Source organism: Carcharhinus amblyrhynchos, chromosome 7 (genome assembly GCF_965287045.1).
Source record: "Carcharhinus amblyrhynchos chromosome 7, sCarAmb.v2.hapA, whole genome shotgun sequence".
Taxonomy (NCBI): domain Eukaryota; kingdom Metazoa; phylum Chordata; class Chondrichthyes; order Carcharhiniformes; family Carcharhinidae; genus Carcharhinus; species Carcharhinus amblyrhynchos.
Window position 1 is genome coordinate 5,373,868 of NC_137330.1, and position 26,920 is coordinate 5,400,787.

The 26,920-nt window shown below is 46.3% G+C and overlaps 1 protein-coding gene across 1 annotated transcript in view; it reads left to right on the forward strand.

Moving 5' to 3' along the window:
* Nucleotides 1–26,920, forward strand: part of LOC145345410 (potassium voltage-gated channel subfamily KQT member 5-like) — a 183,628-nt gene that overhangs the window by 132,201 nt on the left and 24,507 nt on the right. The window contains 5 exon segments of the mRNA XM_080193226.1: nt 12,583–12,758; nt 14,278–14,403; nt 16,106–16,216; nt 20,484–20,579; nt 25,693–25,781. Coding sequence (XP_080049352.1) covers nt 12,583–12,758; nt 14,278–14,403; nt 16,106–16,216; nt 20,484–20,579; nt 25,693–25,781 — 598 coding nt within the window.

Consider the following 26,920-nt stretch of genomic DNA (forward strand, 5'->3'; position numbering starts at 1 on the left):
ATACCGTTTGTAGAGTATACAGGAGAGAAGGAAAGGAAAGAGTGCAGAATGTATTGTTACAGTTATAGTCAGGTGTAGAGAAAGACCAGTTTAATATAGGGTAGGTCTATTCTAAAGTCTGACAGCAGCAGGGAAGAAGCTGTTCTTAAGTCAGTTGGTACGTGACTTTTGTATCTTTTTGCCGTGGAAGAAGGTGGAAGAGAGAATGTCCGGGGTGTGTGGGGTCCTTAATTATTCTGGCTGCTTTTCCAAGGCAGCGGGAAGTGTAGACAGAGTCAATGGGTGGGAGACCAGTTTGAGTGATGGATTGGGCTTTGTTCAAGACCCTTTGCAGTTTCTTGCGGTCTTGGACAGAGCAGGAGCCCATACCAAACTGTGATCCAACCAGAAAGAATGCTTTCTATGGTGCATCTGTAAAAATTGGTGAGAGTCATGTTGGAACTTAGGCTTAGAGTCCGAGATAACCCCACTGCTTACAGCTTCTGTGTTACTGATTGGGTGAAGTCAGCTGGGGGAAACTTGTTCCATGAAAATTGGACTTTCCAACATTCAAGCGATGTGCTTTAAAAGTACTTTCAGTGACTCCACCAGCCTGCACCATCACCCATATGGGCAGCCCCTGGGTGTAGGAGAATCATCAGTAATAGCTTCTCTTCCTGCTCACACACCATTACTAACGGAGGCTCTCAAAGGTCTATCCTCAATCCCTCATGTGCCTCCACTCCACTCAATGACTTACCCTCCCGTCACCTAAGCACAGAATCGTAGGATCCCTACGGGTGGACTGAGGCCATTTGGTCCATTGTGTCTGCACCCAGGCCCTATCCCCATGTTTACCCTGCTAATCCCCCTGACACTAAGGGGCAATTGAACACGGCCACTCAACCCAACCCACACATCTTTGGACTGTGGGGGGAAACTGGAGCACCCGGAAGAAACTTACACGGACATGGGGAGAATGTGCAGACTCCACACAGTCACCCAAGACCGGAATGAACCGGGGTCCCCGGCACCGTGAGGCAGCAGTGTTAACCATTCTACCACCATGCTATCCTTTCAAATACTTAGACCTCCATAACATCTCTGACTCCATCTCTGAGAAACAACAAACCCTTTCATTCCTTTCTCCTTCCTAAGATAGAAACATAGAAGAAAGGAGCAGAAGGAGGCCATTCAGCCCTTCGAGTCTGCTCCACCATTCATTACAATCCTGGCTGTTCATCCAACTCAATAACCTAATCCTGCTTTCTCTGTACAAAACCTTTGATCCCACTCAGTCCAAGTGTTATATCCAGCTGCCTCTTGAATATATTCAATGTTTTGGAGTTAACTACTTCCTGTGGTAATGAATCCCACAGACTCACCGCTCTTTGGGTGAAGAAATGTCTCCTCATCTCCATCCTAAATGACCTACCCTGAATCCTCAGACTGTGACCCCTGGTTCTGAACTCTCCACCATCGGGAAGATCCTCCCTGTGTCTACCCTGCATCTTGAACTTATCCAGCTTCCCTTTAAGCTGCATTGTTTAAGTTTTGGAATGATTTTGTCCTGGAACCATCACTTTGAGTTCATTATAAACCGGGAGTCTGTTGCCTGAGCTCTTGGAAAAGTTGCTGCTGATTTCCACACTGTCTTGTATCAGACAGAAACTCACACAGTGAAATAAACCTGACCCTCGGTGAGGTTTTAAACCTGGAACAGTCAATGTTTTTGGCAGCTGCCTAGGTGACACATGGTGATGACATCTGCTGCTGAATTAAGGGACCGTGTAAGTGAATTTTATTGAAATGAAAATAACCTTCCTCACTGAAGGGAACGAGCCTCAGTGAGAATGGAAGGTGGAGAATTGGGGCATGGTGACAGGGACACAGCGCCAGGGACCCAGGTTCGATTCCCGGTTTGAGTCACTGTCTGTGTGGAGTTTGCACATTCTCCTCGTGTCTGCGTGGGTTTCCTCTGGGTGCCCCAGTTTCCTCCCACAGTCCAAAGATGTGCGGGTTAGGTGGATTGGCCATACTAAACTAACACTTAGTATCAAGGGGAGTAGCTAGAGTAAAGGCATGGGGATAGAGCCTGGGTGGGATTGTGGTCAGTGCAGACTCAATGGGCTGAATGGCCTCCTTTGTAGGGATTCTATGATTCAGTTTACCACAAAATTCACCACTGATCATCTATCGGGATCCAATTTAATAGAAAAATTAGACAAGCTTTGATAAAGGCATTAAGGAGAAATTGCATCCACTGGTATAGGAGCAGAATTAGGCCATTCAGCCCATCAAGTCTGGTCAGTAACCGGGGAACAAGGATTTTACACAACTGAAGAAGAAAGGAGAAGGATTTTGAGTTTATTTATTAGTCACAAGAAGGCTTACATTAACACTGCATTGAAGTTACTGTGAAAATCCCCTAGTCGTCACAGTCCAGCAGCACCTGTGCATTTGGCCCATCGAGTCTGCACCGACCACAATCCCACTCTGTAACCCCATGTCTTTACCCTGTTAGTCCCTGATACCAAGGGGCAACTCAGCATGGCCAATCCTCCTAACCCACACATCTTTGGAAACCCACGCAGACACGGGGAGAATGTGCAGACAGAGACCCAGGCCGGGAATGGAACCTGGGTCACTGGCACTGTGAGGCAGCAGTGATACCCACTGTGCCACCCCACTGGTATACTTTAACAGGAGCAGCCTTCCTGCAGCTTGTGGGTGAATACGCCCCAGGAATGTATATGCCCCACTGAAATTCCTCCGGAGATAGCTGGCAGTGCGTGTGTTTCGGATAGTAAACAGGAAATCTACCTGTTAGCTTCATGTCCCCATGGAGATCACCCACCAGCCCAGCGCACACTCACCATACCAAACTCAGATTACTGTGGGCCATGTCGGTTGAGGTGCTGTATTATAATATATCAGGTATATTTTTAAAACACTGCAGTAAAACATTGTATATTGGAGCATTAACAAATATTCAATGAAATTTGATGCATTCGTTACATTAACAAAGTTGGCTTTATAGCATAAGTGGAAGTACAACAAAAATGCAAACACAATCTATCTTGGTCTTGAAGTGTGCCCAAAGAGACATTCACATTTATTGTGTAATCTGAGACTAGATCTCTCAGTGGCCAAGAGAACAGTCTCAGGAACCGACACATGGCATTTACAGCACACAGACCATTCAGCTGCTCTTTCTGCATTCACGTGACGCTGTCACTCACTCACTCGGACAGATATAAACTCAGTTCCATAACATTAGCTCCAATCATAGAATCCCTACAGTGCAGAAGGAGGCCATTTGGCCCATCGAGTCTGCGCCAACCTCAATCCCACTCTGTAACCCCACATCTTTACCCTGTTAGACCCCCTGACACCAAAGGTCAATTTAACATGGCCAATCGGTCTAACCCTCACATCTTCCGACTGTGGGAGGAAACCGGAGCACCCAGAGGAAACCCACGCAGACACGGTGAGAATGTGCAGGCCCCACAGATAGTGACACAAGCAGGGAATTGAACTCAGGTCCTTGGTGTTGTGAGGTAGCAGAGCTGACCATTGTGCCAACATGCCACCCTGAAATAGAAATGAAAGATAAACAGATGGATTACAGACTGGGTGTCCACCACTTAGGGCATCTCTTTCCCAAGTTTAACGTCTTCTCGTCTCTCTATTTAATTACATCAACTTGCAGCCAGCAAAGCGAGAATGAGACTGGCAACTTTAAAGTTTCTTTGGAAAGTTTGATCCCACACAGATATCAGACACAAAACTAATTCCTTCTCCACTCCTACCCCTCCAACTCCCATCAGTTAACCCACATTCCACCCTATCCCATTACAGATCACTGTCATTCCCATCTCCTTCACTTCGGAATCAGGCCTCGGTTTAGGGAAGATTCCGGATTTATAAAGTGTTAAGGACCAAGGGTCATGGTGAGCCCCCCCTGCCCACCATCCCATCCCCAGATCTCTGGTCCATCACCCCCAGTAAAAATGTGCTTTAGCGTTTAACTGGAACCAATCACAGACCTTGAAGAAGTTCCAAACAACACACCAATCCTCCCACTGTGACCAGCAGCTGAGGGATTGGAATAAGGATCACCAATCCTTACACTCCAATCTCTCCCTCAATGTCAGTAAGACAAAAGAGATTGTCATCAGCTTCAGGAAGCCCAGTGGAGGACACGTCTCTGTCTACATCAACGATGATGAAGTGGAAGTGGGCGAGAGCTTCAAATTTCAAACCACCAACAACCTGTCCTGGTCCCTCCGTGCTGACACTATAGTTAAGAAAGTCCGCCAGAACTCTACTTTCTCAGGGGGCTAAGGAAATTCCGCATGTCTGCCATGTCTCACCAATGTTTACAGAATCACCATAGAAAACATCTATTCCGGGTGTATCACAGCTCGGTATGGGCTCCTGCTCTGACCAAGACCACAAAAAACTACAAAGGGCTATGAACGAAGCCCAGACCATCACTCAAACCAGTATCCCATCCACTGACTCTGTCTACACTTACCGCTGCCTGGGAAAAGCAGCCAGTATAACCAAGGAACCATGCATCCCAGACAGTCTCCCTTCCACCTTCTTCCATCGGGAAAATGATACAGAAGTCTGAGGTCACATACCGACCGACTCAAGAACAGCTTCCTCCCTGCTGCTGTCAGACTTTTGAATGGACCCACCTCACGTTAAATTGATCTTTCTCTACATCCTAGCTATGACTGTAATACTACATTTTGTACCCTCCGCTTTCCTTCTCCCCTATGTTCTCTATGAATGGTATGCTTTATGTAGCATGCAAGAAACAACACTTTTCACTATATCCCAATACACATGAAAATAATAAATCAATAATAAATCAAAAAGTAGGGGTAAGGAGGTGAGGGGGGTGATTGTACACAGGCTGGAGTAGATGGAAGCGAGATTCCAGTGGGTAGGAGGAAGGCGAAGCTGGTTGGTGGAGTGGGGAACACTACATTCAGCACTCTCTGCTTTCCTTCTCTATGAATGGTATGCTTTGACTGCATAGCGTGTAAGAAACAATACTTTTCACTGTATCCCCAGTATACGTGACAATAATAAATCAAGGCAAAAAGGGACATGTTGGGAGTGGGGATGAAGGGTGCGGGGCTGGAGAGAGTCAGGCCTGGGGTTGCTTGGAGAGGGCTCGACAAATCTTATCCACAAGCAGAGATACGCTGACAATGCAGGACTGGCAAAAGGATGGAGAATAATTTACTGGCATTGCCCACATCCGAGGAATGAATAATTAAACACACTCCAGGATGGCTGGGATGTATTCAGGATGTGGGAAAACAATGTGATTACTTGTTGGAAAGAGACTCACAGGTTAACTCCAAGCTGCGATCCTTGGTGAGCTGTGTCTGTAACTGCAGAGACAGCATTCTCACACCGACAGTGCTTTGAAACGTACTGCAGCCTCTCACTCTGTCTCGGGTTTATCAGACCATGAAGCGATGTAGCGAGGCACAGCACACATCAGCCTTGCTGCGTACACTGCTGGTAAGCACATTGCTCTGACAAGCTGTATATGAAGGACTCGGTATTCCATTGTTCACAATAAACTCACACGGCTGAAAGACAGCAGCATGACACAGCATCGAAATGTCAAAGTCACATTCTGACCTGGGATTTCTGTGGGTGTGTGTGCAAACTGGCTGCAAGTTGCTCTCAATATTGCGCCCGTTTTGAAAAAAAAACTTCCTCAATTTTCTGCTCAACCTCTTTTGCATCTCACCAAATACAAAGTTTGATTTGATTTGATTTATTATTGTCACATGTATTGGCATACAGTGAAACTGTTGTTTCTTGCCCGCTATGCAAAGTATACCGTTCATAGAGTACATCGGGACCAAGGAAAGGAGAGAGTGCAGAATGTTACAGTCATAGCGAGGGTGTAGAAAAAGATCAACGTAATATAAGGTAGGTCCATTCAAAAGTCTGCTGGCAGCAGAGAGGAAGCTATTCTTGAGTTGGTTGGTCCTCAGGCTATCGGTGCAACATGGTGGCACAGTGGTTAGCACTGCTGCCTCACAGCACCAGAGACAGGGATTTGATTCTCATCTGAGACACTGCTGTATGGAATCTGTACATTCTCCCTCCGCCTATGTGGATTTCCTCCAGGTGCTCCAGTTTCCTCCCGCAGTCCAAAGATGTGCGGATTAGGTTGATTGGTCATGCTAAATTGACCCTAGTATTAGCAGAGTAAATATGTGAAGTTATGGGGTTAGGATGGGATTGTTGTTGGTCCAGGCTCGATGGGCCAAATGGCCTCCTTCTGTACTGTAGGGATTCTGTATAATTTTCTTGATGGAAGAAGGTGGAAGAGAGTATGTCCGGGGTACGTGGGGTCTTTGATTATACTGGCTCTTTTCCAAGGCAGAGGGAAGTGTAGATGGAGGCAATGGATGGGAGGCTGGTTTGCGTGATGGACTGGGCTACGTTCACAACACTTTGTGGTTCCTTGCAGTCTGGGTCAGAGCAGGAGCCCATACCAAGCTGTGATACATCCAGAAAAAGCTGTCGTGTCCTGGTACACCTGGGCAGCATTTTAAAATGCATTTTATTCAAAATGAAATATTTGCACTAAAACAATGTTGATAGATTTAAGAGTCATAATTTGTTAAATTTAATTGATGAAGCTTGAAATAGGTTTATCAGGGGAAAGAAACATCAGCATTTTTAGCCACAGTGTCACTCCAGCAGCTGTGAGGAAGCTGAATTTCAAAAATTCAAAATGACCTTTATAAAATGGCTTTCTGGTTAGGTTAGATATAGTACATGCTTTCATAATAAGGTTAAAAAAAACTGAAACCATTTAAAACAATCCTATTGGTGCACTTGAGTCCCCAAAAAAAGCTCCAATGGTTTGAGTCTGTTTGTGGATCTGTCGATACTGCAGTCAGGAGGAACTCTCAATGTTCATTCTTTCACCTGGAGGCAAGGCTGGTTCTCTGGGAGGAACCGTGCCCCTCATTCAGGGTGGGATTTTATTCTGGTTCCCCGGGAGGAACCGTGCCCCTCATTCAGGGTGGGATTTTATTCTGGTTCCCCGGGAGGAACCGTGTCCCTCATTCAGGGTGGGATTTTATTCTGGTTCTCTGGGAGGAACCGTGTCCCTCATTCAGGGTGGGATTTTATTCTGGTTCTCTGGGAGGAACCGTGCCCCTCATTCAGGGTGGGATTTTATTCTGGTTCTCTGGGAGGAACCGTGCCCCTCATTCAGGGTGGGATTTTATTCTGGTTCTCTGGGAGGAACCGTGCCCCTCATTCAGGGTGGGATTTTATTCTGGTTCCCCGGGAGGAACCGTGCCCCTCATTCAGGGTGGGATTTTATTCTGGTTCTCTGGGAGGAACCGTGCCCCTCATTCAGGGTGGGATTTTATTCTGGTTCCCTGGGAGGAACCGTGCCCCTCATTCAGGGTGGGATTTTATTCTGGTTCCCTGGGAGGAACCGTGCCCCTCATTCAGGGTGGGATTTTATTCTGGTTCCCCGGGAGGAACCGTGCCCCTCATTCAGGGTGGGATTTTATTCTGGTTCCCCGGGAGGAACCGTGCCCCTCATTCAGGGTGGGATTTTATTCTGGTTCTCTGGGAGGAACCGTGCCCCTCATTCAGGGTGGGATTTTATTCTGGTTCCCCGGGAGGAACCGTGTCCCTCATTCAGGGTGGGATTTTATTCTGGTTCCCCGGGAGGAACCGTGCCCCTCATTCAGGGTGGGATTTTATTCTGGTTCTCTGGGAGGAACCGTGCCCCTCATTCAGGGTGGGATTTTATTCTGGTTCTCTGGGAGGAACCGTGCCCCTCATTCAGGGTGGGATTTTATTCTGGTTCTCTGGGAGGAACCGTGCCCCTCATTCAGGGTGGGATTTTATTCTGGTTCTCTGGGAGGAACCGTGCCCCTCATTCAGGGTGGGATTTTATTCTGGTTCCCCGGGAGGAACCGTGCCCCTCATTCAGGGTGGGATTTTATTCTGGTTCTCTGGGAGGAACCGTGCCCCTCATTCAGGGTGGGATTTTATTCTGGTTCCCCGCGAGGAACCGTGCCCCTCATTCAGGGTGGGATTTTATTCTGGTTCTCTGGGAGGAACCGTGCCCCTCATTCAGGGTGGGATTTTATTCTGGTTCCCCGGGAGGAACCGTGTCCCTCATTCAGGGTGGGATTTTATTCTGGTTCTCTGGGAGGAACCGTGCCCCTCATTCAGGGTGGGATTTTATTCTGGTTCCCCGGGAGGAACCGTGCCCCTCATTCAGGGTGGGATTTTATTCTGGTTCCCCGGGAGGAACCGTGCCCCTCATTCAGGGTGGGATTTTATTCTGGTTCCCCGGGAGGAACCGTGCCCCTCATTCAGGGTGGGATTTTATTCTGGTTCTCCGGGAGGAACCGTGCCCCTCATTCAGGGTGGGATTTTATTCTGGTTCCCCGGGAGGAACCGTGCCCCTCATTCAGGGTGGGATTTTATTCTGGTTCCCCGGGAGGAACCGTGTCCCTCATTCAGGGTGGGATTTTATTCTGGTTCTCTGGGAGGAACCGTGCCCCTCATTCAGGGTGGGATTTTATTCTGGTTCCCCGGGAGGAACCGTGCCCCTCATTCAGGGTGGGATTTTATTCTGGTTCCCCGGGAGGAACCGTGTCCCTCATTCAGGGTGGGATTTTATTCTGGTTCTCTGGGAGGAACCGTGCCCCTCATTCAGGGTGGGATTTTATTCTGGTTCCCCGGGAGGAACCGTGCCCCTCATTCAGGGTGGGATTTTATTCTGGTTCTCTGGGAGGAACCGTGCCCCTCATTCAGGGTGGGATTTTATTCTGGTTCTCTGGGAGGAACCGTGCCCCTCATTCAGGGTGGGATTTTATTCTGGTTCCCTGGGAGGAACCGTGCCCCTCATTCAGGGTGGGATTTTATTCTGGTTCTCTGGGAGGAACCGTGCCCCTCATTCAGGGTGGGATTTTATTCTGGTTCCCCGGGAGGAACCGTGCCCCTCATTCAGGGTGGGATTTTATTCTGGTTCTCTGGGAGGAACCGTGCCCCTCATTCAGGGTGGGATTTTGCACACAATATGCGACAAGCCACTTAGCATGCTGCAATGACAATAATCTCTCCCTCAATCTCAATTAAACAAAGGAAATAGTCATTGACTTCAGGAAACTTAGTGGAGGACATGCTCCTCTCTACATCAACTGGGACAAAGTGGAAACAGTCGAGAGCTTCAAGTTTCTAGGTGTCCAGATCACCAACATCCTTTCCTGGTCCCTCCACTCTGACACTGGAAAGCACACCAATGCCTCCACTTTCTCCAGAGGCTGAGGAAATTTAATGTGTCAGCTTCGACTCTCACCAACTGTTACAAATGCACCACAGAAAGCATCCTTTCCAGATGTATCACAGCATCTGAACATTCTCCCCAATAAATCATCTTCACTACAACACCCTTGAACAGGTTTTATCTGCTCTGACACGGTTGTTGATCAGGATTTACAAAGCCTGCCCTGCAATGTGACAAGTTAAAAAAAATCACTTCAAGTTACACACACAATTCATCACTGTCTCAGCAAATTAGTTCGCTCCAATTCATCTCAAATTGGTGAGAGGGTTTTCTTCAAGCAAAGGAAACAAGAGCTCTTCCCGTTGGCAGCTGATGAAATCCAGTGTCCTGAGGGGTTCGAGATTATTGTTTCGAGGATCAGAGTGAAAGGCTGTGTCAGGACACTTGTCCTGAATTGATTCATCTCACCCTTCAGCATTGAGGTAGGGGATAGGGAATGATCAGCCATTGATAGAACCATACTGCACAGAAGAGGCCCTTCGGCCCATCAAGTCTGCACTGACACACGAGAAATCCCTGAACAGCCACCTAATCCCAGCACTTGGCCCATATTCCTGAATGTTATGATGTGCCAAGTGCTCATCCAGATACTTTTTAAAGGATGTGAGGCTACTCCCCTCCACCACCCTCCCAGGCAGTGCATTCCAGACCCTCACCACCCTCTGGGTCAAAGGGACTCTCTACATATCCCCCCCTAAACCTCCTTCCCCTCACCTTGACCCTGTGTCCCCTCGTGACTGACCCTTCAATGAAGGGGTACAGGCCCTTCGGCCTGAGTAACCCTTGTGCTGAGTTATGTCTGAACCCAAGATCAAGCTGCTCCTTATCCACTCTGTCCCTCATAATCTAACAGCCCTCGATCAGGTCACCCCTCAGTCTCCTCTGCTCCAGTGAAAAGAAGCCAAGCCTCTCCAACCTCTCTTTGTAAATTAAATGTTCCACCCCAGGCAGCATCCTAGTGAATCTCCTCTGCACCCCCTCCAGTGTAATCACATCCTCCTGATAATGTGGTGACCAGAACTGTGCACAGGACTCCAGCTGTGGCCTCACCAAAATCCCACACAGCTCCGACATGACTTCCCTGTCTTTGTATCTCTGCCTCGATTGAGAAAGGCAGTATCCTGTATGTCCATTTCATCATCAAAATCCCACACAGCTCCAACATGACTTCCCTGCCTTTGTATCTCTGCCTCGATTGAGAAAGGCAGTATCCTGTATGTCCATTTCATCATCAAAATCCCACACAGCTCCGACATGACTTCCCTGCCTTTGTATCTCTGCCTCGATTGAGAAAGGCAGTATCCTGTATGTCCATTTCATCATCAAAATCTTACACAACTCCGACATGACTTCCCTGCCTTTGTATCTCTGCCTCGATTGAGAAAGGCAGTATCCTGTATGTCCATTTCATCATCAAAATCCTACACAACTCCAACATAACTTCCCTGTCTTTGTATCTCTGCCTCGATTGAGAAAGGCAGTATCCTGTATGTCCATTTCATCATCAAAATCCTACACAGCTCCGACATGACTTCCCTGCCTTTGTATCTCTGCCTCGATTGAGAAAGGCAGTATCCTGTATGTCCATTTCATCATCAAAATCCCACACAGCTCCGACATGACTTCCCTGCCTTTGTATCTATGCCTCGATTGAGAAAGGCAGTATCCTGTATGTCCATTTCATCATCCTACTAACATAGCCTTTCAGAGATCTGTGAACAAATGTGCCAAGGGGGCAGTGCAGATAACCTGCACCCCAATCATTGACTCACATTATTGATAACTGCTCCCTGCGGAGGGCTTCGAGAATTCCACTGCCAAAGCTATTGCCTGGTTTAGTGATTAGTGCATATACTAAAAAACATTTAAAAAAGGATAGTTGATCTGCACAGAATCATACAGTGCAGAAAAGGCCCATCGGGAAACACTTGAACATTGCACTCCCACCTAATCCCAGCACTTGGCCCATAGACCTGAATGTTATGATTTACCAAATACTCATCCAGATAAAGGATGTGAGGCTACTCCCCTCCACCACCCTCCCAGGCAGCGCGTTCCAGACCCTCACCACCCTCTGGGTCAAAGGGTTTTTCCTCACATCCCCCCTAAACCTCTCACCTCGAACCTATGTTCCCTCGTGACTGACCCTTCAACTGAGGGGAACAGCTGCTCCTTATTCATTCTGTCCATAATCTTATACACCTCGATCCTGGACATTCTCTCTTCCACCTTCTTCCGCCGGGAAAAGGATACAAGAGTCTGAGGTCACGTACCGACCGACTCAGGAACAGCTCCTTCCCTGCTGTTGTCAGACTTTTGAATGGATCCACCTCACAGTAAGTTGATCTTTCTCCACACCCGAGCTGTAACATTACATTCAGCACTCCTTTCTTCCTTCTCTATGAACAGTATGCTTGGTATAGTGTGCAAGAAGCATTACTTCTCACTGTATGCTACAATACATGTGACAATAATGAATCAAATCAAATCAAAATCAGTCAGGTCACCCCCCTCAGTCCCTCCAATGGAAATGACTCACTCACCAGCCTTGACTCTGTAAAAGAGGTTCGGAATATAATAAATCCTTATTACAAAATGTAATAAGGAACCTACATCAAACACTAACCGCTGTTTGGAGCTCGGTGACCAGTAAGAGGCTGAACAGTATGAGAAGGGATCGAGCACACAGTGCAGATTGATGACTTGCTATCTAATATCACAAAGACTTGATAAGTTCAGACTGTTTTTGTTTGGACAGAGGAAACCATGAGGTGATTTGACAGAGATATCTAAAATCAGGAAAGGATGGGTGGATGGCCCGGTGGCCCAGTTGTTAGCACTGCTGCCTCACAGCACCAGGGTTCAAATACCAACTTGGGTGACTGTCTGTGTGGAGTCTGCACGTTCTCCCCATGTCTGCGTGGGTTTCCTCCAGGTGCTCTAGTTTCCTCCCACAGTCCGAAAGGCGTGCTGGTTAGGGTGCATCGACCGTGCTAAATTCTCCCTCAGTGTACCTGAACAGGCGCCAGAGTGTGGCAACTCGGAGATTTTCACAGTAACTTCTTCACAGTGTCAATGTAAGCCTACTTGATAAACTTTCAAAACAACTGCTTTTCAGTGTCTGAAGGTGGAGATTGAGGAGACGGAGGGAGAAGGTTAAACGTTGAGAGATTTGTGACAGAGAGAAATGGGATGAGTTGTGATTGGTGACATGCTCTCCTTTCCCTCGCCAGATATTATCGTGCTAATTGCTTCCATTGCAGTCATCGCTGCCGGTACCCAGCAGAACATATTCGCCACCTCTGCCCTCCGGAGCCTCCGCTTTCTGCAGATCCTCCGCATGGTCAGGATGGACCATCGAGGGGGCACATGGAAGCTGCTGGGATCTGTGGTTTACGCACACAGTAAGGTGGGTGAGTAGGGTGTGAGGTACGACAGACTCACCGGGTTTCTCCCTTACACAGGACACCACCAGCTTCTCCCAAAGTGACCCATTTCCTCCAATCTCTATGTGCCCAACCAGTCTCAAGGTAAGAGGAAGGTTGGCGTTTGGAGGTGGCGCCACTCATTGAGGGTCTGATGGTGAGGGCATGCCCTTCGACTGGGGGTTGTCTACGTGGATGATGAGAGAAATGAGAGATTGTTTGTAGAATTATGCAGTGAACTAGACAGTGTGGAACATGACAATCTGTTCCACCCTGCCCACAACATCCTCAAAAGGGGCAAATTTTAAATGAATCTGGGAAAGTGAGTGGCCCGTCTGAGGAACAGGCACACTTTGGGATGATGTAAAATTATCGGGACGGTATGGTGGCATAGTGGGTTAGCACTGCTGCCTCACAGCTCCAGGGACCCAGGTTCGATTCCCAGCCTGGGCCACTGTCTGTGCAGAGTCTGCACATTCTCCTCGTGTCTGCGTGAGTTTCCTCCAGGTCCCTCCCACGGTCCAAAGATGTGCTGGTTAGGTTGATTGGCCAATGCTAAATTGCCCCTTAGTGTCCAGGGATGTGTTGTTTCGAGGAATTAGTGGGGTAAATGTGCGGGATTCTGGGAATAGGACCTGGATGGCCTCCTTCTGCACTGTAGTGTTTCCAGTACCAATTCATTCCTGATATTAAATTGGCACAGTAAATGACATGATGGGGAAATGGTATGAATCATTTGAGGTATGATAACACGAGGAGTGTACCATGTCTGAGAAGACTGGGTGACTTCAGACAAAATAAAAGCAAATTACTGCAGATTCTGGAATCTGAAACCAAGAGAGAAAATGCTGGAAAATCTCAGCAGGTCTGGCAGTGTCTGTACGGGGAGGAAAGAGCTGACATCCAGGTGACCCTTTGTCAAAGGTGACATTAGACCCCTGCTTCTATCAGAGCAGATATCCTCACTCCACACTGGGTCTGTTGGAGATTCCGAGATTGTGATTGATTGCTGGGATTAGTGCCATCATGTTGTGAAATTCCGGAGCTGGAATGTGCTCACATTGTCCATTGTATCATGTCTTTCTGTTTCCCACTCTTTTTTATTTTATTGATTTGTGGGACGTGTGCATCACTGGCTGGGCCAGCATTTATTACCCATCCCTAGATACCCGAGGGTTGTTAACATTGCTGTGGCTTTGGGGTCACACGTAGGCCAGACCAGGTAAGGACAGCAGATTTCCTTCCCTAAAGGAACAGGATAGGCTTTTCCTGACAATCAGCAATTGTTTCATTGTCATTGATAGATTCTTAATTCTAGATATTCTTTAATCAAATTCAAATTCCCCTATCTGCTGTGGTGGGAATGGAAGGCAGGTCCCCAGAACATTAGCTGAGTTTCTGGATGACTAGTCTAGTGATAATACCATCAGGCCATCGCCTGACTCCTGTTGCTGCTGAGGAAAGCAGGAAGCTCTAACTTTACACCCTTGTTCCTCCTGACAGGAGCTGATTACAGCTTGGTACATTGGCTTCCTGGTGCTGATCTTCTCCTCGTTCCTTGTTTACTTGGTAGAGAAGGATTCGAATACTGAGTTTGCCACATACGCCGATGCCCTGTGGTGGGGAACAGTGAGTACAATCTCTGCACTGCCATTTCGAACGGTCCCTTTGGAGAAATATGAGCAGAGATAGCTGAGACCAAGAGACTCCAAGTTACAAATAATTCACATGCTCATTACAACACGAGAACGTCACCAAGTCCAGTCTTTGTCTTCAGTTTCCCTCTACTCTTCACTCTCTCTCATTCTCTTTCTCTCCCCCTTCACTCTCTCTCGCTCCCTCGCTCTCCCTCATTCTGTTTCTGTCTCAATCTCGCTTTTCCCATTTGCTCTCCTTCTCACTTATTTTCTCTCCCACTCACTCTTTCTCTGTGACATTCTTTCACTCCCTCTCTCCCTACTATTCCCTTGGAGTCTCGCTGAAGCTAATTTCTCTCTTTCTCTCTCTCACTTGCTCTCTTTGCTCCCTTCTCTCCTCCTCCTCTCTTGTGCCTCTCTCTCCCACTTTCTCTCTGTCTCTCCCTCACTTTCTCTCTACTTTCCCTGACTTTCTCCCTTGCTGTCTCTCCGCCATTCCTTCTCTTCACAACCCTGTCCTCCTCCACTCTTTCTCCCTTTCTCACTCCCTTCCACTCTGTCTCTCCCTCACACGCTCTCTCCTCCACTCTCTCCCAGTCAATCTCTCCCTCCCCTCTCTGCCCCACACTTTCTCCTTCTCTCCCACTCTCTCTTTCTCTCCCATTTGCTCTACTCTCTCCCAATCTCTCTTTGTCCTCCCCCTCGCTTCTCTGCCCATGTGTTCTCTCCTTTACTTTCCCTTTCACTCCCTCTCTCTCCCACTCTCTTTCTCTCCCACCCAGTCTCTCTCTCTCTGTCTCTCTCTCACTCTCAGGAACATTTACATTCAGAATTTATCCAGTAAAAGCTGGGGAAAGCTATCTGAAATAGGGAATGTCCCTGATTACGCTGTGATTTATTTCAGAGTGAAGGGATCACCGCTCAATCTGAAATATCGAACCGCCGATCACCTCCATCATAGATGTGAACAACTTGTCTTTTGAGTCACACATCAGGGTCGGTCTAGCACAGCAAGATCCCACACTGTCTACCCTTCACAGTTGACCCTATCTGATAGCTCTTGAACACAGCAAGATCCCATGTTATCCTTTCCAGATACTTGACCCTCTCTGATAGTTCTGGGGCACAGCAAGATCCCGTGATCTCGATCCCTGATATCCAACCATGCCAGATCATCCAAGGTCAATAATCCCGTATTTTATTTGGTGACCCACCCCTGCTGTGGCACCCATCATGATTTGAGAAGGTGGGACTTGAGTTTGTGTCAGACCCATCCCTGTTTCTAAGCCTCGCTTAGGCCCTAGTGATGAGGCTGGACTATTAAGCCAGTCCGATCCATTGGTGAAGGTAGATATAGATACAGATAGACACGGTGACACAGTGGTTAGCACTGCTACCTCACAGCGCCAGGGACCCGACTTCGATTCCGGGCTTAGATCACTGTCTGTGTGGAATCTGCACATTCTCCCCGTGTCTGCCTGGGTTTCCTCCGGGTGCTCCAGTTTCCCCCCCACAGGCTGAAAGACGAGCTGGTTAGGTGTATTGGCCATGCTAAATTCTCCAGAGTGTGGCAACCAGGGGATTGTCACAATAACTTCATTGCAGTGTTAATGTAAGCCCACTTGTGACTAATAAACAAACTTTACTTTAGATTCTGATAGACTGTAAGGTGCAATCTTTTTTTCTCCCCCCAGATCACCCTGACGACCATTGGTTACGGGGATAAGACTCCCACCACCTGGCTCGGCAGGCTGCTATCGGCTGGATTTGCTCTCCTCGGGATTTCCTTCTTTGCCCTTCCCGCTGTGAGTACCCACCAGGCGGTAAAGAAACCAAATGGGATGAAAGCAGTTCTTAGAATCACGACCAACAGAGGGGAGGCGATGGCCTAGTGATATTATCACCAAACTATTAATCCAGAAACTCAACTAATGTTCTGGGGACCCGAGTTCGAATCCCACCACGGCAGGTGGTGGAATTTGAATTCAGTAGAAAAATATCTGGAATGAAGAATCTACTGAAGACCATGAAACCAGTGTCGGGAAAACCCATCTGGGTCACTAATGTCCCTTAGGGAAGGAAATCTGTCCCGGTCTGGCCTACATGTGACTCCAGAGACACAGCAATGTGGTTGATTCTCAACTGCCCCCCCAGGGCAACTAGGGATGGGCAGTAAATGCTGGTCCAGCCAGTGACACCCGTGTCCCACGAATGAATGAAAAACAAAGTGATTCTATCAGGGCAGCAAGCTGGAAACCTCCCTGTTGCAGGTTGAATGTTACTCCGAGGTTAGTGCTGAGTTATGTTGTTGGGGAGAACAGAGAGAGACGGCCTTGTTCAGCATTCAGCCGTCTCACAGCTGTCAGGAAGGACATATTAACCATAGGGGGAGAACAGAACAGAATTTTCTAATCATACCGAGGATTAATAGAGAGGAAAGTAGAGATTTCCTCATATTTTCATGCCTTAGGTAATGCAATGAATTTAATTTGTTTTATTCGTGGGGCATTGGTATCACTGGCTGGCCAGAATTTATTCCCGAGTTGCCCTTGGAGGGCAGTTGAAAATCAACCAGGTTTCTGTGGCTCTGCAGTCACATATAGGCCAGACCAGGTAAGGGTGACAGATTTCCTTCCCTAAAGGAAATTGGTGAACCAAATGGGATTTTCCAACAATCGACACTGGTTCCATGCTCATCAGTAGATTCTTAATTCCAGATATTTTTGAATGAATTCAAATTCCGCCATCTGCTGTAGTGGGATTTGAACCCGGGTCCCCAGAACATTAGCTGAGTTTCTGGATTAGTAGTGATAATACCACAAGGCCATTGCTTCCCTTGTGATTTGATTTATTATTGTCACATGTTTTGGGATACAGTGAAAAGTATTATTTCTTGCTTGCTGTACAGACAAAGCAAACCATTCATAGGGAGAAGGAAAGGAGAGGGTGTAGTAGCTAGGATAGAGAGAAAGATGTGCCACTGTGAGCAGCACAGTGGTTTGCAATGCTGCTTCATAGCATCAAGGCTCCAGGTTCAACTGCAGCCTCGGTTCACTATCTGTGTGAAGTTTGCACATTCTCCCTGTGTCTGCATGGGTTTCCTCTGGGTGAACCAGTTTCCTCCCACACTCCAAAGATGTGTGGGTTAGGTTGATTGGCCATGATAAATTGACCCTTGTGTCAGGGGGACTAACAGGGTAAATTTGTGGGGTTACAGGAATAGGGTCTGGGTGGGATTGTGGTCAGTGCAGACTCGATGGGCCGAATGGCCTCCTTCTACACTGTAGGGATTCTATGACCGGCTTAATATAAGGTAGGACCATTTAAAAGTCTGATGGCAGCAGGGAAGAAGCTGTTCTTGAGACAGTTGGTGCATAACCTCAGACTTTTGTATCTTTTCCCAATGGAAGAAAATGGAAGAGAGTATTCCGGGGTGTATAGTTCCTTGATTGCTTTCCGAGACAGCAGGAAGTATAGACGGAGTCAATAGATGGGAGGCTGGTTTGCGTGATGGACTGGGCTGCGTTCACAACCCACTTATAGTTTCCTGCAGTCTTGGACAGAGCAGGAGCCATATCAAGCTACAAAATGTCTGGAAAGGATGGTTTCTATGGTGCATCTGCAAAAAGTGATGAGAGTCATAGCAGATACACCAAATTTCCTCAGCATCTTGTGAAAGTGAAGGTGTTAGTGGCCTTTCTTAGTTATAGCGTCTGCGTGGAGGAACTAGGACAGGTTGTTGGTGATCTGGACACATTGAAACTCGAAACTCTCGACTATTTCTACTTCATCCACACTTATGTAGGCAGGGGCATGTCCTCCATTCTACTTCCTGAAGGTGATGACTATTTCTCTCATTTGATGTGCTAAAGATAATTAAAGGATTGGATAAGAAAGATAAAAAGAAACAATTATCTTGGGTAAAAGGCCAACCTTCATATTAGAGCCATTGACAATTGAGATCAATACCTTTTTGTTCGGTAAGAATATCAAGTCAGATGAAGCAAAAGTGTGTGAAGAGAGTTGAGATACAGATAAGAACATAAGAACTAGGAGCAGGAGTAGGCCATCTGGCCCCTCGAGCCTGCCCCGCCATTCAATAAGATCTTTTTGTGGACTCAGCTCCACTTACCCGCCCGTTCACCGTAACCCTTAATTTCCTTTACTGTTCAAAAAATTACCTATTCTTGCCTCAACTGTTTCACTGGGCAGGGAATTCCACAGGTTCACAACCCTTTGTCTGAGAATTTCCTGCTCAACTCAGTCCTAAATCTGTTTCCCCTTATTTTGAAGCTATGCCCCCTAGTTCTAGTTTCACCCGCCAGTGGAAATAACTTCCCTGCTTCTATCTTATCTATTCCCTTCATAATCTTATATGTTTCTATAAGATCTCCCCTCATTCTTCTGAATTCCAATGAGTAAAGCCCTGGCCTACTCAGGCTCTCCCCGTAAGCCAACCCTCTCAACTCCCGAATAAAGCAGTGATTAAAATGAATGATGGAGCTATCATTCATAGGGACTAAATGTTTGGAAATGGCTTCCTCAGGTTTAATTGTAATTCCCTTCACGGTGGGAAATGAGCAGAATAGGGTTAAAACCCTCACAATGGATTCCCACTGCTCTGTTAGACCGAAGGGCCACATGTGAGTGGAGAAAAGCCATGCACATTACTGTTAAGATCTCGTCACCACTTTAAATAAGTGAGTGACTCTCTCCAGTTTGTTTAACTACAAAAGCAGACCTTCCAGAGGGAAAAGGTTGGAAGCGATACTGAATTATCACAGTGCCAGGACCCTGGAAAGGTGGGTGAAGATCCCTGAACAACCATAGGATCATAGTACAGAAGGCAGCCATTCGGCTCATCGAGACTGCATCTACATCAATCCCACCCAGACCTGATCCCCATAACCCCCACATATTTACCCCACTAATCCCCCTGACACTAAGGGGCAATTTAGCTTGGCCAATTCAGCTGACCCACACTGGGAGGAACCCGGAACACTCGGAGGAAACTCACGCAGACACGATGAGAACATGCAAACTCCACACAGTCATCCAAGGCCAGAATTGAACCCGGGGTCCTTGGCACTGGGAGGTAGCAGTGCTAACCGCTGTGCCACCGTGCTACCACTGTGTAACTATGCAGTCTCATTAATGTAGTTTAAACATTTTAAAGTCTTTCCCAGGAGTGCTGTCACACAACAATAAACAGAAGGCACATCAGGAGATATTAGGACAGGACCAGCAATGTGGTTAAAGAAATAAATTTAAAGGAAGGACTTCAAGGAGCAGAGAGAGGTAGGGAGGGAGAGAGGTTTGGGGAGAAATTCCAGAGATTATAGCTTCAGACTGAAGGTACACCCTCCAATGATGAAGAGATTAATATGGGGGTAGTATTGGAGGATGGAATTAGAGATTTGCAGAGCGGGTTGTGGTTGGAGGAATTGGAGAGATAGGGAGGGCTTATGGAGGGATTTGGAAAACAAGGAGGGAATGATTGTAGTTTTTGGAATTGCGATATCTTGCTTTGTTCCTCAAGGAGCAGACAGATCAGAGGAACATTAGATTGGTGTTCTACAACGATAGTAATCGATAAACCAGCTCTTTTTATTGCTGCAAGTCTACTTCGTTACATGACTTTTTATTAGAAGTGATTTTTCCAACATTAACACCTCACCTAACGTGTCCCTTCCGTAGAGGAGTAGATTAACAATACAACATTACAAGAAAGAAAAGCCTGACTGGAGCCGAGCACTCTGATTTCCTTCCCATTCCAAAGATGTGCAGGTTAGCTTGCTAAACTGTCCCTTAATGTCCCAGGATGTGTAGGTTAGAGGGATTAGCAGAGTAAATATGTGGGGTTACGGGGCTAGGGCCTAGTTAGGATTGTTGTCAGTGCAGACATGATGGGCAGAATGGCCTCCTTCTGCACTGTGTGGTTTCTATGGGAGGTAAAATCGGGCTCAGAACAAGGGACTATAATTCAGTAAGCCATCCTTCCAGCAAGCTTTGTTGGACATGTAAGCAGTTTGACTGGCTATTACTGACATGTCTTCATGGCCTTTATCACAGGGTATTCTTGGCTCAGGGTTCGCCTTAAAGGTTCAAGAACAACATCGGCAGAAACACTTTGAGAAGAGAAGGAATCCGGCAGCCAGCCTCATTCAGGTAGGCCTCATGTTGTTCTATATAATTGAGCGTGTCAGACAATTCTACAGGTCTGCCGGAATCAGACAAGGGAGTGACAACGTTCTTGCGCTGATTTTAAGCAAAGTAAATTCTATCATCAAAAAAAAGGGGATAGGAACAAAGAAACTCGAACAGAAGTAGGTCATTCAGCAAGAGAGATAATTCATACCTCTTTAACCTGTGATTATCCCTCTCTCCATTCGTAATGTCTGTACCTGTAAAGACTTGATTACCTGTAAAGACCCACATTCCAACCATTATCTTGCAATTGTATCTCTGTCGGTAAATGCCCTGTTTGTAAACCCAACTGTCCACTGGCCTGATAAAGGAGAAGCAATCCAAAAGTTCATGGTTCCAAATAAACCTGTTGGATTTTAACCTGGTGTTATGAGAGTTATTAACCAAGGTATATGCTTTTCATACAGAATATGTTTTCAAAAATACATGCTTAAATTCTCTAACACTGGTTATAGGTGTCCCTATGTAAACTGTATCTTTTGGGCTCTTTGTAACTTCTCTATATTCTATTCACTGTGATCTAATGTACCCTGATCTATTAGGCTTTTAATCCCAAATTATTCTAAATTCCCTCTTACATATCCCCCTTTTGCCCTTGGCTAGCCCAAGATTATACCACTAAATGGGTGTTTTCTCGGGTCCCGGAGGGTTATTTGGAATCGGGGTTCTCCTTTCTCCACACGGATTACCATTATCATTATTGCTCCCAGTGGGGACTGTGTGCAGTAATGTTTGAGCAGTTGCATAATTACAAGGAATGCTAAGACAACAATGAAAAAGAACCCAATCCCTTGTATGATGGATGTTCCCAGGAAGCCCAGCCCCAAAGGGTGAAGGATGGAGGCTGTTCTCAATCTCTTTTTGAATATGGCTGGTTAGATTGGTTAGTGATCTCTGAATTATCAGGTATATATCAATGCTCTTCTCCAAGCAAGGCACACATTGGCCCCCAAAACAAAGTCTAGTTCCATTCGATGCTAAAGTACCATACAGCAACCATCTCATCATTACTTTTAGCAAAGGCAGAGGGTGTATCATTGACAATTCTTTCCAAGGCTGAGAATAGGTTCGTGTTTTCCTGTGCCAACTTCCTGATCCCATACCAGGGGAGAATGATGGCAGGGAAGGGCTCTGCCCCCATGCTGCCATGTTGATGTATCATCAGAGAAGGAAGATGGGGAAAATGATAAACGTCCATATCCAAGGTAACATTCCAACTGGCAGGGAGTCAAGGGTATGCCTAATCGCCACAAATCCAACACGTGTTATTGAGAGTCGGATAGGTAATTCCCATCGAAACAATGAGAGACATTACAAGACTGATCATCACTGGGTGGGCCCATGCATCACTGGCTGGTCAGATTCACAGGGTTGTGGCATTCACTTGTGCCTAAGTCACTCCCAGGGCCTTCCTTACTCTACCTTCCCTATTTTTTCAAACATTTTATAACTTCTCTATACTCTATTCACTCTGATCTAATCTACCCTGATCTGTTAGTCTTTAATCCCACGTTATTCTAAATTCCCTCTTACAAACACAGGCTGATCCCAACAGGGACTATTCAGTAACGGACCCACTCAGGGGCTTGCTTTATACAGGGCTCAGTATATGAGCTCCACCTGTGTTATGAGGTAGCTCCCCACCACCACTATGAGAACTAACACCTAACCACTCAAAGAGGAGTACCTCACCTCATAATCTGTAAAAGTGAGTATGAAGTGGTACAATCTGCTCTTCAGCAACTTTTAGTGGTTAAATCAAAATAACTCCCTGACACTGACTGTAACAAGTAACAATTTATTTATCTAACTAACTGTGAACAAGTTAAATAAACTGTTAACAAATGAATAAAAGAAGATTCTAATGGAGTGCTCTTCGGATAAATACAATTCCCACTCATTAACAAGAAAAATAGAATTTTAGTCATTCTCTAAATTACAAGCAGGTTTTGTGCCTTCCGGAATATCCTGGGCCTTCTCTGTCGATTCTTCTTCCTTCTTTGCTATCTAGGTGAGGCTTTGAGCTAATAGCTATGAACAGTTGCTCTCTCCCACAGTTGCACTGTCCCCTTCCTTTTATACTTGATGACATATTAATATTGCCCACAGTACGATTGGCCCTAGGTTGCCAAAACCATCGGATTTAAATTTAATAGGTTCTTGGTATATAAACGTCTAATTCAAATTGATAGGTTGAATTCAACTAATTCAAAAGACTGAAAGCCTGTTGCCTTGATAACCCTGCCTCTTGGCCTTCCAATACAAATGTTTCATTTTGGGTACTGTATATGTATTTGCATTTTTTTTAAGTTTCTAAGCATAGAGAAAGCACCGCCTTTTAAAGGGACCTTTCAATACTTTTCCTAGCACTTTACAAATTAACAAACACCAATCTACAATTATTCTGCTCAACTTTGCAACACCTAATCAGTGAATTACCCATCCTCAGGAAGCTCATATTCAACTCTTCCGACAGGGAGGTCAATCAGTGATTCCCCATGTAAGTTATCACAGCATCGCAGCCCTCACCAACTGATAGGCCCATCCCAGAGGGGAGATGGATGGGAAGGGGCAGTGGTGTAAACCCCACCCAATGTCTCTTAAACAGCACATCTCATTTGGATGATTTGGTGTTTGTGGGAGAGAGGTCCCATTGAGCTGATTAAGCAGAGCATTAGCAGAGTCAGTGAAGGGTATAGAATCACGGAATCCTACAGTGCAGAAGGAGGCCATTCAGCCCATCGAGTCTGCACCGACCACAATCCAACCAGGCCCTATTCCCATAACCCCATGCATTTACCCTAGCTCATCCCCCTGACACTAATGGTCAATTTAGCAGGACCAATCCACCTAACCCGCACATCTTTAGACTGTGGGAGGAAACTGGAGCGTCCAGAGGGATCCCACACAGACACGGGAACAATGTGCAAACTCCACACTGACAGTGACCCAAGACGGGAATCGAACCCGGATCCCTGGTGCTGTGAGACAGCAGTGCTAACCATTCTATACTCATTATCATCCCATCTTCTGGTATGGGTCCTGTTCTTGTACTTGTATCGAGTATGTCTTTGTACGGAAAACCTTCAGAGAATCAGATAATTATTGGAAATACTCTCCTGAAATAAGCTAATTAATAACTTACTGACATGTTTGTTCTTCAATTATTTTAATTGAACTCATCATTCTGATTCCAATATTTTAAGATTCTGTTGGAATGTGTTGAACTGGGGTCTGGCACTAACGTACTGGATTGTATGGATCCCACCTTCCCTCCCCATGAAACACCTCTGATCAGACCCAGACTGAGCTTTCCTTCCTCTTCCTGGCAAAGCCAGAACTAATTACCCTTGAGCCACATGGCTTGCTAAGCCATTTCAGAGGGCATTTAAATGTCACTCACATCACATGAAGGCCAGATTATGTAAGGACATTTATTCATTCATGCGGTATGGACACTATTGGCTGGGCCAGCGTTTATTGCCCATCCTGAGGTTTCCGAGGGCAGTTGAGAGTCAACCACATTGCTGGAGTCACATGTAAGCCAGGCCAGGTAAGGACGGCAGATTTCTTTCCCAAAGGCCATTAGTGAACAGATGGGATTTCTGACAATCAACAATGGTTTCATGGATATTAGTAGAGTCTTAATTCCAGACATATTTATTGAATTCAAATTCCACCATCTACTGTGGTGGGATTCGAACCCGGGTCCTCAGAACATTAGTTGAGTTTCTGGATTAATACTCGAGCAATAATACCACTAGGCCATTGCCTCCCCTTAGACAAATTTCCTTCCTGAAAGGATTATAGTGAACCAGATGGATTTTTATGATAAACGACAAAGGTTTTGTGGTAATCCATCAGGCTCTTAATTCCAGATTCTTCTATCGAATTCTAATTTCACCATCTACCACGGTGGGATTTGAACCCGTATTGGGTAATCCAGGTCCCGAGAGTATTATCCTGGACATCGGGATTGGTGCTGGTGAGGCCACACCTGGAGTACCGTGTACAGTTTTACTCTCCTTACTTGAGAAAGGATGTACTGGCACTGGAGGGGGTGCAGAGGAGATTCACCTGTTGAATCCTGAGGTGGGAAGGTTGGTTTGTGAGGAGGGACTGAATAGACTGGGGCTATACTCATTGGAATTCAGAAGAATGAGCGGTAATCCTATAGAAACATACAAAGTTACAAAAGGAATAAATAAGATAGAAGCAGGGAAGTTATGTAGAGTGACAGGTGAAACTAGAAATAAGGGGCATGGCCTCAAAATAAGGGGGAGCAGATTTGGGACTGAGTTGAGGAGGACCTTCTTCACCCAAAGGGTTGTGAATCTGTGGAATTCCCTGCCCAGTGAAGCAGTTGAGACAATCTCACTGAATGATTTTAAGGCAAAGATAGATAAATTTTTGAACAGTAAAGGAATTAAGGTTTATGGTGAGCAGGAAAGTAAGTGGAGCTGAGTCCACAAAAAGATCAGCCATGATCTTATTGGGCAAAGAAAGAAGCCTCACAACACCAGCTTAAAGTCCAAGGTTTATTTGGTATCACGAGCTTTCGGAGCACTGCTCCTTCTTCAGATGAGTGGAGAGGTAGGTTTCACAATCATGGTATATATAGACAATGACACAATTTGTCTGCTTTCTTGCATCCTTGTAGAAACTTGAGTCTGTGTCTTTGTCTAAATATTCTGTGTCTGTAAAACCTACCTCTTCCCTCACCTGATGAAAGGCTAGTGCTCCAAAAACTCGTGCTACCAAATAAACCTGTTGGACTTTAACCTGGTGTTGTGAGCCTTCTAACTGTGCCCACCCCAGTCCAACGCTGGCATCTCCACATCACGATCCTATTGAATGGCACAGCAGGCGCGAGGGGCCAGCTGGGCCTACGCTGGCTCCCAGTTCTTATGTAGCCCAGCGGGTCACCACCTGCCCCATTGAAACAGAAAGTTGAAACAAAAGGGAATGTCTTGTGGTGTATTTACTGTACTTTTGAACCCACTTCATTTGCTGATTTTTATGCTGACATTTTATACTTCATCTTTCCCTTTAACTTCCTCCCCTCTGACTTTAGGCTGCTTGGCGTTTTTATTCCACTGACGGTAGCCGGACGTACCTGGTAGCTACCTGGCGATTCTATGAGAGTGTCCTATCTCCACTCAGGTAAGAATCACGTGCTTTAATCAGAAACGCACCGTTTACTTGGATCATTTTCACTCACGTGTATCTTCCATTTCTGTTTCATTTCTCTCCTCCCAGCCTTGCTTGATCTCCTTTATACATTTAAACGATAAATCTGCATGTAGCATGTGTGGCACAGTCATGGGGCTGACGCAAAACAGTTTCCATGGCGACCTGGCAGCCATATTTGCAGGCCTTGCATTTCTGCAAAGCAGGAATCAAACAGGAAGCTGATGTTGGAATGTGGAAATCATTTCACACAGTTCAAACTCATTTCTCTGCTGCTGACAGGATCACAGACTGTCCACCAAGGGGATCCAGTCACTTTTACCAGAAAAATCATTCACAGCAAATTCTGGAAAAGCAACTTTTCAGACATTTGCGTCCTTATCGATAAAAGAGAGTTTTAACGCTGCAAAGTCATGGAAATAAAACCAATAATTCAAATTTGATTCGCACTTGTCTGCATTTCATATCTTCACGTCAGTTAGTCACTTCAACTTGGTTACTCGCATCGGCCATAACACACGGTCCAGTAAATAAAGACACAGGCGCATAATACACAGGGGTCGTGTGGGCTCTAAGGTGCTGTACCTGTCCCGGGAGTGTTTGACAGGGTAGTGTAAAGGGAGCTTTACTCTATATCCAGCCTGTTACTGTACCTGTCCCGGGAGTGTTTGACAGGATAGTGTAAAGGGAGCTTTACTCTGTATCCAGCCTGTTACTGTACCTGTCCCGGGAGTGTTTGACAGGATAGTGTAAAGGGAGCTTTACTCTGTATCCAGCCTGTTACTGTACCTGCCCCGGGAGTGTTTGACAGGATAGTGTAAAGGGAGCTTTACTCTGTATCCAGCCTGTTACTGTACCTGTCCCGGGAGTGTTTGACAGGATAGTGTAAAGGGAGCTTTACTCTGTATCCAGCCTGTTACTGTACCTGTCCCGCGAGTGTTTGACAGGATAGTGTAAAGGGAGCGTTACTCTGTATCCAGCCTGTTACTGTACCTGTCCCGGGAGTGTTTGACAGGATAGTGTAAAGGGAGCGTTACTCTGTATCCAGCCTGTTACTGTACCTGTCCCGGGAGTGTTTGACAGGATAGTGTAAAGGGAGCTTTACTCTATAT